The following is a 14909-nucleotide window of genomic DNA, read 5'->3' on the forward strand; positions in this document are numbered from 1 at the left end:
AAGATTTAGCTCAACCAAATTAGCATTTAAAAGATGCCTCCTCATTAAAGAAAGCTTTCAGCAGACTAATTGCAGCCCTGAAACTACTCTAACTACTCTGAAACTAGAGTCTTGTTTAAAGTGGCTACATTGTGACAGAGAGGTTGTGTTTTTAGTAGCTCTTGGGTTCTTAAGATGGAACCTGCAGAACCTTAACCATAAAGCATACCATTTCATGATGCATTCACTGTACTAACAGAAACTTAACATGTTTTTGGACCCTTATTAGGATGGATGATGGATGAGAGATGGTTTTGACGATACAGATACACATCAGCCCACTTAAGTTTGCCATCATGATAAATGCTACATACTCTTATATTATATACCACAATATAACAATTTTTTATATTAGAACTTTTTTCATGTTTTTTTTTTTTTTTCAGAATTTGGTTGAGAATGTGGAACACATCTGCCAGCAGAGGGCATGATATTTTTCTTATCCTGCGTGTTTGTTTGCTATGTGAGTTGTACATTTTTAATCCTGTTTTACTTATATATATAATTTTGTATATTTGTACACACACACACACACACACACACACTAGACTGCTGCAACAATCTCACGCTAGCAGACAAACGGGCATTTCATCTTTCAACTCCATTGCTCTCGAATTAATTCGTCTACAAGATAAAACCTAATCAAATTGCATACTTAAAGCACATTTTAACTAACAAGCACTGTTATTAAATATTTAATAAAATACAAAAATATATCATGCTTCAGGTTTTAAATGACAAAACTGCAGTATCGTTTCTTAGAAGGTGGGTTACATTTGTCATTATCATAAATTTGGTTGCATTAAAAATCATTTAAAAAAATTATTACGAAATATATTGATGCAGTTTATTTAAATTAATAAATCATTATGGTGGCTCATGTTTTTATGATGTGTGCGAGAGATATTTTTGTGACAATGACCTCATCTCCACCCCCTCTTCTCCTCCCCTCTTTCCCTTCTCCATCCCACCTCTAATTGCCCAATTCTCTACGCGTTCTGCCTCTTTTCTCCTTCTCTCCTTCTCTCTCTCTCTCAGACACACACACGCGCGCGAACACCTGCGCAGAGCCGGTGAATCACGTCGACGCCGCTTCGCACTCCAGTCTCTCATCCATCCTGACAGCCAGATCGCCTCCATTTTAACCAGGAGCCTCTCCGCAGTGGAAAGAGGATTCATTGCCATCATCTGCAAGCACAAGAAGTGCGTTTCGATTAATATTTCACAAGTTCCTTCTCGCTCTGTGTGGATTGGCTGGCTCTCTTTTGTTTCCTGGAGGTGAAATGATGCTGAAGTGATGCTGCGTCGCTGTTCCCACCCGCTGTAGAACAACATCACCATCATCATCATGAGTATGAGTCTGATCGAAAAGCCCAAAATGAGAGATTCGGACTAACAAATCCGAACGGCTGGTGAAGATCTCAAGTGTTTAAACCCCTCAATTTAACGTGCTGGAGAACGCCATAGTGGCAGGTAGGGTTAGTTGTACTCTTCTACACTGGTTGATATTTATTTGCTGATCAAGACATGTTATTAATTAAACATCAGTAAATGTGCATGCATTATATGCTTTTTCACGTTTTGGTTCTTGCTTTATGTGACTGCATGATTGCTTACAAGTATTTTAAATACTGATTGGAACTGAAACATTAAATGTAGGCTACAAAATGGAGAACAACAATAATACATATAAGAAAACTTTTTAAATAATGAATTGCATAAAATTGTTATTATTATAAAAACATAAAAATTATATACATTTTTTTTTATTATATATATTTTAAGAATAAAAGAGTATATGTATATATATATATATATATATATATATATATATATATATATATATATATATATATATATATATATATATATAATTACAGTAAAAATATTTGCAATAAAAAAGATCCCAAAACAGCATTTTTATGTTGTATATATTGTATTAACTTATATATATATATATACATACAGTTTAGCATTAATTGTTATCCACAAGTAGTATTGTCTGATAGTCTTTAAAAGCGTACAGTTTAAAAAAAAAAAAAAAAAACTTGTGTTTTTTATATTCCAGTAAGGCTGTTATGTTCATATAAACAGCAGGCAGTGATCATAAGGTCAAACAAACATAGGCCACTGGTTATGTGTGTTTTCATGTGTGTGTCTGAACATCTATGTGTGTAATTGCAGCTTTATGTCACATCCAACACTCTTTTCTCCCAAAAGACCAAAATTAGAAAACATGACAATCCCACTTTCCATCAGGACTGTGAACAAACCACCCACACAAACAGACCGAAAAACAGAGACAAACACAAATACATGAATACACATAAATACACTTTTTCCTTTCAATTTTACTTTAGTAAACTATGCAGTATTAATTATGTAGGCCTAGCAGGGTATATATCAAACAATAGGCTACTATTTTACTGTTTATTGTGCGCTATATACACAGACACACAGCAGGTTTGTCCACAATGCAGCTAATTTTTCAACTGTGCTACCTGCTCCATTCAGTCTAATTCAAGTAGGATTGATTTCTTTGTGTGTGTGTGTGTGTGTGCATGTGTGTGCCCTAGCTGAGCCCTGCCAATCCTGAAATATGGCAGTCCGAGATATCCAGTCTCTTTTGTCAATCCTCTATTCCGGCTCTGTAATGTTACTCCAGTACTTTTTGTTGAACACATGAGCATGTCTCCACACAGATCCACTCAATCCATGAAAGATTCATGCGTCTAAATGTGGCCCAGACCAAGAAGGCATATCATGATCAATCTTTAAGTAGGCGTGATTACTACTGCCACACTATCAGATCTATATATAACATCTCGCTGGACTTCGCACCAAAAAACCCTGTGTAAACACAGCACACAGGATCAGACTCATTCAGACAGATGTTATCATTACTGTAGAGATGATGCAGCAGTGAAATATGCCATTATAGATGAATCAGTAGTGATGTGATATGTGATTCTAAATACAGGATGTTTGATATTCTGTGCAATGAAAACAAGAAGGGGGTTTTTAATGCAGGCCATGTCACTGTTTTCCTGCTATGATGAGATGAGGAACTGTGACTGGCTTTGTTTATCTTTCTGAGCAGATAGAGGTTTTCGTTCTGTGTGTATTGTGTTGACTATAAAGGAACATTTTGTATGTGAGTTAAAGCCGATTGTGTGCTTTCTAAAGCAGTAGCATTGGGTAAAATAACTGTTTTCAGACAGGTTTCCTGAACACAAGCAGATACTTGACACAGGTGAGTTGAGACAGTGAGGATGTTTAAACTCACAGTGATGCTTTTTGAAATGACAGCAGAGTCAAACCAATAAAGCTTTGTTCACTGCAATGCACCTACAATCAGTGTTATTTAACTAGAATTGAGGTACTATTATTTTTATTTTTATTATAGGTGTAGTAATTTTGTGTGGTGAATTTTTGTCATTTTTATCATTTCTTTTTTTTTTACATTTCTAAATAGTTGTAATTTTTTTAGAAAAAAATGTATATGGGCTTTCACAGAAATTCAAAGACTGCACATTTACTGACTGTATTTTCCCATAGATTTCCATTGTAAGTGCGTTATTATGATGAACACAGTGAAACAAATAAAAATTATAGTCTGTGGCAATCAGCAGCATCTTTGGAATTGATCTTCACTTGTTTTGAACCTCAAACAATCCTTTAATTGTACTCATCAGCATTTCTCAAAAGCATCGTAAGCTTAAGTATATATTAGAGACAGTTGATGGTAAGGGTTTCTATGTTATGCTAGGCTTATGATGCTTTTGGGAAATGCAGACCTGTATGTTTAGTATCACGTGGACGGTTGCCCGTTTCTGGGTGCATTTGTATTTGTGTGGGCATCAGAGCTGTGGATTAAATACAGCACAAAGTGAGTCTAAATTCTTTAGCTGCCTTTTCACTTTCTTGTGAAAATGTGATTAGCTGTTGAACCCGGAGGTTAATTCAAGTCAAGTTAGACATTACATCCATACATCAATCTGCTCTTTGGGTCTTTGTGTTTTGCTAAGAGCTCTCCTGATAACAGATTGGATGTTGGACTGTGTATTGAAACAAGCTTCATCAACTGCATGTTTGGTATGGAAAATGTTTTTTTGTAAGGTTGAATTGCATGAAGTCATCAATGTAATCTACTTAAGTTAATTTCAGGCAGGATGCTTAATGCATAACGGGGGAGGTGAATGAAAGGCATGGTTCAAATTAATGTTAAGCAATAATCAGCAGTGAAATAAAGCCGTTTCCTTTTTGGTGGGTGCAAATTACTTTGAAATCCTGAGAATGTCATAAGAGATTGTTATAAAACTTTCAGCCCATCGGTAAAACTTGTTAATTAGGTCTTTTTTGGTTTTATCAGTGTCTATCTGTGTCTTTTTTTGCAGAAATCAAACAAAGGCACAAATGAAACTCTGCAACTGAGAATAAGGCTCTGAGAAACATTGTTACCACACACAAATTCACTTACTGCTTAACACACACACACACACACAATGGCACTGGACAACACCGGCTTCTCATCGTGCGCCGAATCCCTGTCCCTCCCAGTTCCAGGGAAAGGGGAGGAGCCTGTGGAGGAGGCCCCAAAGGATGCTCCGCCCACCAATGTACAGAACGTATTCGAGGAGCTGGGGCATGTCGTTACCACGGAGACAGCCCCGCCCACACAGCAACAGGCCAATAACAGCATGTCCTTCCAGGACAAGATGGCAGCGAGGGAGGCACAAGCTAATCAGCCATTCAAGAAGAAAATTCAAGGGGCAGTGCAAGAGAGGGGCAGGTTTGGATGGGGTAAGACTCAATTATATCAGATGCTGTAGGAGTCGGTGGCTGTCAAGACTTTGTTCTGCTTACCTGTAATGAAACAGACTGACCTACTCAAACACCACTATAGGAATACAATGTCACTGGTCTTCTGCTTGTTTATTTAGCATTTATTTAGTTTTTAGATATGTGAATCTCAGTTTTACTTTGTCAATCTTTGTCAACGTTTTTTTATATGGATTGCGGTAAGCTGCTCAGTGACGGTGTTTGCCTACTTTTTGTGTCCGCCCTAATTTTTCTGTGTTTCTCTCCAGGACGCAACAAGCGTAAAAGACAGCGCTATGTGGAGAAAAACGGCCGTTGTAATGTGCAGCATGGTAACATGCGTAAGACATACCGTTACCTGACGGATATCTTCACCACGCTGGTGGATCTGAACTGGCGCTGCTCTCTGCTGGTCTTTGTCATGGCGTATGCTGTGACCTGGCTCTTCTTTGGAGCAATATGGTACCTCATTGCATACTGCAGGTATGAATAACACACACAAACACACAGTTTTTTATCTTTTAACCCTTTTAAATCATACCTTTTTTTTTTATATGCAAAATAAAACAAAGATTGAAGTACATTTTACAGGAAAATAATATTTCAGTGTTTCTGCTTCAAAATTTCTGGTTTAATTCAATGTTTTACTTGCAGTTTCTTTGTAATAATAAAAAAAAATACTAGCAATTTCTGGGTGAATTTGTTTGAAAGTATTTTTTCAGTCTATGTAAATAATAATTAAATAACACAATTTCACGTTCACGTTTTCTGCTCATAGATGCAGTGCATTTGTGTCGTCCACACTCTGTCATTTTTGTCCATGCTAGATATGAACACAAGTAATCTGTGTAGGTGGACACTTGAGAACAAGTGGTCCTCTTTGCGCTGTAAGATGCAAGAGGCAATTTATTTAAGGAGACTGTGTGAAAAAAAACAGAACATCTCCATCGCTGTTGGATGTCCTCTGATGCTCTCTCTCTCTCTCTCTTTCGTATGGCAGGGGTGATCTGGATCATTTGGAGGACGAGGCGTGGACTCCATGTGTAAATAATGTTAATGGATTCATCTCTGCGTTTCTTTTCTCCATTGAAACGGAGACGACCATTGGCTACGGTCACCGTGTCATCACTGACCAGTGTCCAGTGGGCACCATGTTACTCCTGCTACAGGCCATACTGGGATCTATGGTCAATGCATTCATGGTAAGATCAAACACAGGCCACTTTCCACAAAAATGTGGTACACTTTGCCGTCCAGTCACTTTTTAAAAAATTCACAAATCTTGTGTTTTTTTGCTGTACAATCTAAGATTTTATATTTTTTTATACAAATTGTAACGCTGACTCCATTATTCAAGCTGAACCATTATAAGATTATCAACAAAAAATGTAAAATATATTTTCATATTATTAATAATATCATATTACCTTTATTTTATTCATAGTAATATCATATTATAATTTGAATATCAATACTTAATATTATTTAGTGCCTTTGAAAATATTTTTAAAGCATCTCAGGTACTATTTGCAATCTTTTATTGACAAGAAATATATATTAAAGGTTATTAAAAATATGATTAAAAAAATCTAAATTACATATAATAAATTTTGTTATTTATTGTCTTAATGTTTCAACACTATTATTTTTATATTTTTTTAACAACAACATCAAAAAGATTTTTTTTTATATTATTATTAATTTTCTATTTATTTTGCAACCCTTACCATCTGTGTGATTTCTTTATTTTCTAGACATAAACATGAAATAAATCAAATTTATAAAAATAACAGTGTTGTATATAAACATATGTAAAGTTGTACGAAGTTATATAAACTATAATATTAAAGCACATATAAGGTTGATGATTTTGGGAAGGTTAAGCACTTTTTTGGAGCACTTTTTTTTCACTGATCATTTGTTGAAAAAAACAAATAATTTTAAAGTATTTCAGGTACTATTTAAACTCTTTTTGTAGAAAGTGTTTTTTTTTTTTTTTTTCACGTGGCTTTCGTTTGTTGATTTTTCTGCTTTGCTGAGTTATATCATCCATAACCAAGAGCAAATGAGTCATGAGTTTTGGAGCACAGATGTGCGTACCCTTTCCCTCTGTTTCTGTGTCGGTTTTTCCTTTTCTCCTTTTCTAATGTCTCTTCTGCCAAATTCAACCCCCTTCTCAATCTCTTTTCTGGCCTATTTTGATATATTTTTATGGTTATGATGAGCTCATTTAAATCTCAATGTCCTGGTTTTTAATGTTGCCCCTGGGGGCTGTGTTCACACACACACACACAAACACACTTGAACACAACACACACTCTCTCTAAATGTCATGTCCTCTAGTATCGGCTTTTGTAAAAGGTTTGAATGCTAAAAGGTAAGGTGTATATATATATATATATATATATATATATATATATATATATATATATATACATATATGTACATATATATATATATATATATATACATATATATATATATATATATATATATATATATATACATATATATATATATATACATATATATATAAAACTATTGACCTTTTTAACTATTGTGATAAGCATTAGCAATCCGTCCAATTTCTCATATTTGATGCTTTTTCTGTATGTGAGTGTGTTTTGAACTCAATTGACAGCCAATAGTCCAGTAACTTCTTTTCAGGTGAAGTTTAATAACAAAATTAACTGGAAAAAATTACATTGTCAAAAAACTGTATCTTGCATGAGTCTTTGCTGGAAATTATGTCATCATCATTTACAGTATTATAAGAAACATTAAATTATTTAATTACTATTACTTATCAATTGTGTAATCCAGACAATTGTTAATTTCACATCTGTATAAAGACACAAATAACTTATGGCTCTTAAAACTAAAATCAAAACTATTTTAACATTTTTTATTTAAAATAAAGTTGATATACTGTAAATTATAGACTGAATGTTAGAAATAAAACTTAACCTTAAAAAAAACTTTGACTAATTAGAAACTTTAAACTTTAACAAAATTTGAAATGTTTCCTTGGAAACTCTGTAAAAAAGATTTTTCTAAGTTGTAAATAAAACAAAGATTATTGAGAGTATGTTGTACTAGAAAATACTATTTCTTTATTGTGTTACTTGCTATTCGAATTATTTCATTATTTTCATTATTTATTTTAAATTGAGTTATTTCAAAGTAAACCCTAAACCATTTTTTGTCCAACTTTAGTAAGTTGAAGTTGAAGTATTAAAATGACTAAAATACAAATAAATTAAAGTTAAATAGAAATAGAAAAAAAACCCCAGCAGAAACCTCAAACAGAAAACTCCTTGAAAAATTGAAAAATAGAAAAAAACGCCTGCAAATTAAGAAAACAAATTCATCAATTTGACAACATGCGTGCTGCAAATCACAACACAACCAAACAAAGAAACGCACTGCACATAATTGCAACACAACCAAACAAAGAAATGGCTGCAAATAAAATCCTTTACTTGGTTATGTTGTGAGATTCTGCAGCGCGTTTCTTTATTTGTTTGCGTTGTGAGCATTTGCAACACCTGCAGTCAAACTGATGAAGTTTTCTTGATTTGCTGGTGCTTTTTCCATTTGCATGTTTCTTCTGAAGTTGCAGCGCGTTGAGCCCTCTCGGCCACCGTAAAATATTAATATACAATGGAATAGTACATAAATCTAAAATATCTCTGAAAACAACTCGCATATTTTAAAAATCAATTTCTTTCTCTCTCCATCTCTCACTAGGTTGGTTGTATGTTTGTGAAGATCTCCCAGCCGAATAAGCGTGCTGAGACCTTGGTGTTTTCTCGTAATGCTGTCATCTCATTGCGGGATGACAAGCTCTGTTTGATGTTCCGCGTCGGGGACTTGAGATCCTCCCACATTGTGGGCGCCAACATGAGAGCCAAACTTATCAAATCCAAACAGACACAGGAGGGTAAGACAGCATTTACCACCCCCACAGGCCTCATCTGCAGCAGCAGCACCCTCATAGAATATACAGTCGTGGCCAAAAGTTTTGAGAATTACATAAATATTGGAAATTGGAAAAGTTGCTGCTTAAGTTTTTATAATAGCAATTTGCATATACTCCAGAATGTTATGAAGAGTGATCAGATGAATTGCATAGTCCTTCTTTGCCATGAAAATTAACTTAATCCCAAAAAAACCTTTCAACTGCATTTCATTACTGTCATTAAAGGACCTGCTGAGATCATTTCAGTAATTGTCTTTTTAACTCAGGTGAGAATGTTGACGAGCACAAGGCTGGAGATCATTATGTCAGGCTGATTGGGTTAGAATGGCAGACATGACATGTTAAAAGGAGGGTGATGCTTGAAATCATTGTTCTTCCATTGTTAACCATGGTGACCTGCAAAGAAACGCGTGCAGCCATCATTGCATTGCATAAAAATGGCTTCACAGGCAAGGATATTGTGGCTACTAAGATTGCACCTAAATCAACAATTTATAGGATCATCAAGAACTTCAAATAAGAAAGAGGTTCAATGCTTGTAAAGAAGGCTTCAGGGCGTCCAAGAAAGTCCAGCAAGCGCCAGGATCGTCTCCTAAAGAGGATTCAGCTGCGGGATCGGAGTGCCACCAGTGCAGAGCTTGCTCAGGAATGGCAGCAGGCAGGTGTGAGCGCATCTGCACGCACAGTGAGGCCAAGACTTTTGGAAGATGGCCTGGTGTCAAGAAGGGCAGCAAAGAAGCCACTTCTCTCCAAAAAAAACATCAGGGACAGATTGATCTTCTGCAGAAAGTATAGTGAATGGACTGCTGAGGACTGGGGCAAAGTCATATTCTCAGATGAAGCCCCTTTCTGATTGTTTGGGGCATCTGGAAAAAGGCTTGTCTGGAGAAGAAAAGGTGAGCGCTACCATCAGTCCTGTGTCATGCCAACAGTAAAGCATCCTGACACCATTCATGTGTGGGGTTGCTTTTCATCCAAGGGAGTGGGCTCACTCACAATTCTGCCCAAAAACACAGCCATGAATAAAGAATGGTACCAAAATACCCTCCAACAGCAACTTCTTCCAACAATCCAACAAAAGTTTGGTGAAGAGCAATGCATTTTCCAGCACGATGGAGCACCGTGCCATAAGGCAAAAGTGATAACTTTTAAGTGGCTCGGGAACCAGAATGTTGAAATGTTGGGTCTTAATCCCATTGAGAACTTGTGGTCAATCCTCAAGAGCAGAGGTGGGTAGTAACGAGTTACATTTACTTCGTTACATTTACTTGAGTAATTTTTTGGGGTAACTAATACTTTTTGGAGTATATTTAAAGATGGGTACTTTTACTCTTACTTGAGTACATTTTTTGGGAAAAATCTGTACTTTTACTTCGTTACTGTGGGCGACGCTCCTCTCGTTACTTTATCTTAATGCAATAAATGTTATAAATGCTTCAGTTTATTCCAAACGCGCCGTCTACTTTTCTCTGGACAATGAGCGATGCTCATTCGCGAATGATTCATTCTTTTGAGTCAATTCTGTTCAAAGGCTTAATCAAACTAATTGGCAAAAGAGTGAATTGGTTCATGAATCAGTTTGAATGATTCGTTCAGTTCCCTGCCACATGCGCTGAGCGTCTGAAGCGGTTCACTCAGAGTTGTAACGTTTAAGAACATCAGCAGCGTTGAAAACGTGGCTATGGAACTGCACTGAATTGAAAGCAAATCTGCAAAGGCTATTATTTGCTTGCGATGGAGATCCTTATTAGATGAACACCGCGTGTGCTGTCTACTGTTTAACAGGTAATAACTTGGGCTACATTCGATTACAGTACACGATAGCACGGTGACATTAGTTTGTTGTATGTGTGTGGCTTATAACAGAGGGGAGTCAAGTTGAATGCAGCTTCCAAAAGACAAAAAATAGCCGATTAAGATTTTATTAATTTTAATACAATCACACCGGTGCGAGTACATTCAGCAAGTCATATCATCAGCTGCTAAATTCAGATCTGTGATCGCTTGCTGGCGCTGAGCCAGAGATAGATGCGTTTTTACAGCACTGCTAATTTTTAACCAATCACACACGATTCTGTTGCGCTTTTGAATGCAATGGCCAATCAGAGACATTCAGATGAGTCATCGCTAAAATGCCGGTGCTTCCTTCACTGTGTACGAATGTGTGTACGAATCTATAATTAAGATATTGATATCACAGTGTTAACAGTTTCAGTGATTTTAATGGGAGTTTCTGAGAGTGATTGAACTCTAGACTGTCAGTGAAAATGATCTTTAATAATGTAAATGTTATTTGCTCTCTTTCTGAACAATGAAAGATTAGTAACAATTTTGAAATGTTATGGCATGACACCTATATCTTTTACTTAAGTAAACAGACAGGGTTTTATAATAAATTACATAAATTGGAGTAAAGGCTGATGAAATATATACATTTATACACTCACACATACATTACATACATTTTATCTATATATCTAAATAAAAATAGGCTCAGTATATATGACCCAAGGTAACTAGTAACTAACTACTTGAGTAGATTTTTTTTATCCGATACTCTTTTACTCTTACTCAAGTAACTATTCAGACTAGTACTTTTACTTTTACTTGAGTAAATATTTCTAGAAGTACTTTTACTTTTACTTGAGAACAGTTTTTGAGTACTCTACCCACCTCTGCTCAAGAGGCGGGTGGACAAACAAAAACCCACTAATTCTGACAAACTCCAAGAAGTGATTATGAAAGAATGGGTTGCTATCAGTCAGGATTTGGCCCAGAAGTTGATTGAGAGCATGCCCAGTCGAATTGCAGAGGTCCTGAAAAAGAAGGGCCAACACTGCAAATACTGACTCTTTGCATAAATGTCATGTAATTGTCGATAAAAGCCTTTGAAACGTATGAAGTGCTTGTAATTATATTTCAGTACATCACAGAAACAACTGAAACAAAGATCTAAAAGCAGTTTAGCAGCAAACTTTTTGAAAACTAATATTTATGTAATTCTCAAAACTTTTGGCCACGACTGTAGATATAAGGGGCGCCCCCTGGTGGCTGTAATGTATAATGTTGTGAACACTCTCTTATCAGAACAGTTTGTTTCGTTGTCTTTAGGTGAGTTTATTCCGCTGGATCAGACTGATATCAGTGTTGGTTTTGAGACGGGGGACGATCGTCTCTTCCTGGTGTCTCCGTTAGTGATCTCTCACGAGATCGATGTCCGCTCTCCGTTCTGGGACATGTCACAATCTCAGCTGGAGAAAGAGGACTTTGAGGTTGTTGTCATCTTGGAGGGGATGGTGGAAGCTACAGGTACACTAATACTTCGATATATTATGCGAAATGTGTTGTGGTTGGTGTTTAGTAATTGACGGATATATTCCGATCTACAGGAATGACCTGTCAGGCACGGAGCTCTTACCTGGCTGAAGAACTGTTATGGGGTCACAGGTTTAGTCCCATGATGACGCTCGCTGAGGGATTCTTTGATGTGGATTATGGGGCTTTTCACCACACTTTTGAGGTATGTGGTGTGGAATGGAAATTTTTGTATACACTCTTAAAAGTGTTCTATTGGCATCTTGGGTTCCATGAAGAACATTTAACATCAATGGAACATTTACATTCCACGTAACGTTCTTAGTGGTAAAGGTTATTTAGGATTTTAGAAATCTATGGCTAAATCTGAGTGTAATTATGCTTAATTGTATAATTAAACCTTGACCATGGGCTAAATTAATGTTTAATTTGGAAGTTTTTATTTGTTTAAGTAGCTGTATCACCATATCTGGGTTTTATTGTGCAGTGTGCATCTTCTCTTATATAGTATTTAATTAAATCCCTTAAAAAAGTGAGTAAACTAAATTATGTTGATACCACCGTATTAGCTTCAAAGTCTCTGTAATAATCATCTGTCTGTGCAAGGCTGACTGGCACTTTATATAAAAGCAGAAAATATCTCTTTACTTTTGGGATTTTATGTGCGTAATCGATCAAAAATTCTGATTCAAGTTGCTTCGGGTGCTGCTGTAGTTTTGGATGAGTCATGAATGTACATCATCAGAAGAAATCCAACTACTTATACAATCACATTGTCCTTTTTGTCCTGGCCAAATAGCATTTTTGTATAAAGCTATAATATACCATTTTATGTTGTATTAAAAAAGGAAATAATATTGTCATAAATAGGTCATATTTAAATGAATATTTACATATAAATATTTGTAGAGTAACATATGTGTACAAATATACAGTTTTTCAATTAAATAATTTATGTTGAAACCTCTTTATTAGCTTGTTCAAAGGCTCTGTAATAACCATCTGTCTGTGCAAAGCTGACCAGCATTTTATATCAGAGCAAAAGTTATGTTATACTATATGTAGTTAATATTTTTCATATCTATGCAGATATTTTTATGTAAAGCTACGTTAAACCATGTTAATTTTTTAAAGAAATAATATTGTGATAATTCGTTAATATTTATACATCAAAAATATTTTAGATTAGTTTTGTAACTTTTTAATTAAAATTCATTTTAAAATAAATGTGTGTGTAAATTACAAAATATTTAAACATATGTAAGCGGACAGATGCAATCAAACTGAGCAAAATTTATGTCTTTTAGCTATTATTCACAGAATGAAGATTCAGATAAATGCTTTAAGTACACTTACTACTGTTGTTCATGATCCTTCAAAGGTGGACACGCCCTCCTGTTCTGCGAGAGCACTGGCATTGGCTGCCGCCCGTTTGGACGCTCATCTCTATTGGTCGATCTCCAGTCGGCTTGATGAAGAGAAATGGGAGGAGCCTAATACGACTGAGCAAACGGGGAAGTCCACTGATTCAGAATCTGTCAGGGAGGGAGAAAGGCCAACATTTACTGTGGGCGGAGTTACAAATACCCAGGACCAATCGGTTGTAGGAGAGCAGAACGGCAGTGTGACCACTGACCAGTCAGAGTCTGAGGCTTAAAAGGATGCACGAATGTAAAAAGGTACGGAAAATGTTTGAAGGAGTCCACAGTTGATGTAAATTTAACTTTAGAATGGATTGTTCAATGATCCAGGCCGCCTTCTTTGAGTTATATTTTTAAATGTATAGTCGCTAATGCCTAGCATAGAATACTTTCCCCAAGGGGGAAATCCTAGTGTCTCCTTGCTGTGTTTTCAGTCAGATTAAATCTTAATTTTTGATGTTTCACGACAACACCAACGCCTTTGAATTCACTAGTAGCTATAATTCAAACTCTAGTGGGCTGCCTCACTGTCTGCCGTCTACTTAAGTATCATTCTAAATGCTATGAAACCTGTGACGCACACATGCGGTGTTGTCTTAAAGGGATAGTTCACCCAAAAACGAAAACCCTGTCATAATTTTCACACGCTCATGTTGTTCTAAACCTAAAAGTTTGTTTCTTCTGCTGGACAGAAAAGAAGATATTTCGAAGAATGTGAGTAATGAAACAGTTGCTGGTCCCCTTTGACTTAATGGTATAGAAGTCAATGGCTACCGGCAGCTGTATGGTTAACCACATTCTTCAGAATATCTTCTTTTGTGTTGAACAGAAGAAAGAAAGGTTTGGAACAACATAAGGGCGAGTAAACGACAGAATTGTCATTTTTGGGTGAACTATGCCTTTAAAATTAGGCTAAAACAAAATATCTTACATGGTGTTTAGATAAGCAACTCGCTAGGTATTGAACTGAACTGACATGTCTGATTTGTATTAGTTTCAATAATTTGAGTAAACTTAACAGTCCTTAACGTTTCACTGCTTTTCTTTTTTGGTTCAACCGATTCAACTGTTTTTAAACCAGTCTTTTAGAAGTCAGTGACAGTTGTTTACCGTCACTTTGGCTAGTTTCACATGTACCTGAAAAAGAAGTGAATGTGTTACTATAGCGACATTCCAATTTGCTACATCACACAGCAGAGTTTAGCATTAGTTTCTTAAAAGTCAGTTGGTGATAAAATTATCACACGCTGATGACAGCCGAACAGAGTTTAGCCTGTCATTTGTATCCATGCCATTATGTGAGTGGATCTAGATGATAAATGGATTAATTG

General features: G+C 35.9%; 1 protein-coding gene across 1 annotated transcript; it reads left to right on the forward strand.

Annotated features, from left to right (window-relative positions):
• Positions 1-1015: 1015 nt before the first annotated feature.
• LOC132154541 (G protein-activated inward rectifier potassium channel 3-like) lies at positions 1016-14198 on the forward strand. Its single transcript, XM_059563135.1, has 8 exons — positions 1016-1512; positions 4437-4842; positions 5130-5343; positions 5861-6062; positions 8611-8803; positions 11954-12151; positions 12232-12362; positions 13539-14198. Exons 2-8 carry the CDS (start codon positions 4545-4547, stop codon positions 13812-13814), a joined length of 1512 nt encoding a protein of 503 aa, XP_059419118.1. The 5' UTR covers positions 1016-1512; positions 4437-4544; the 3' UTR covers positions 13815-14198.
• The last annotated feature ends 711 nt before the right edge of the window (positions 14199-14909 follow it).

The sequence above is a fragment of the Carassius carassius genome, chromosome 12 (genome assembly GCF_963082965.1).
Source record: "Carassius carassius chromosome 12, fCarCar2.1, whole genome shotgun sequence".
In the NCBI taxonomy this organism is placed as follows: Eukaryota; Metazoa; Chordata; class Actinopteri; order Cypriniformes; family Cyprinidae; genus Carassius; species Carassius carassius.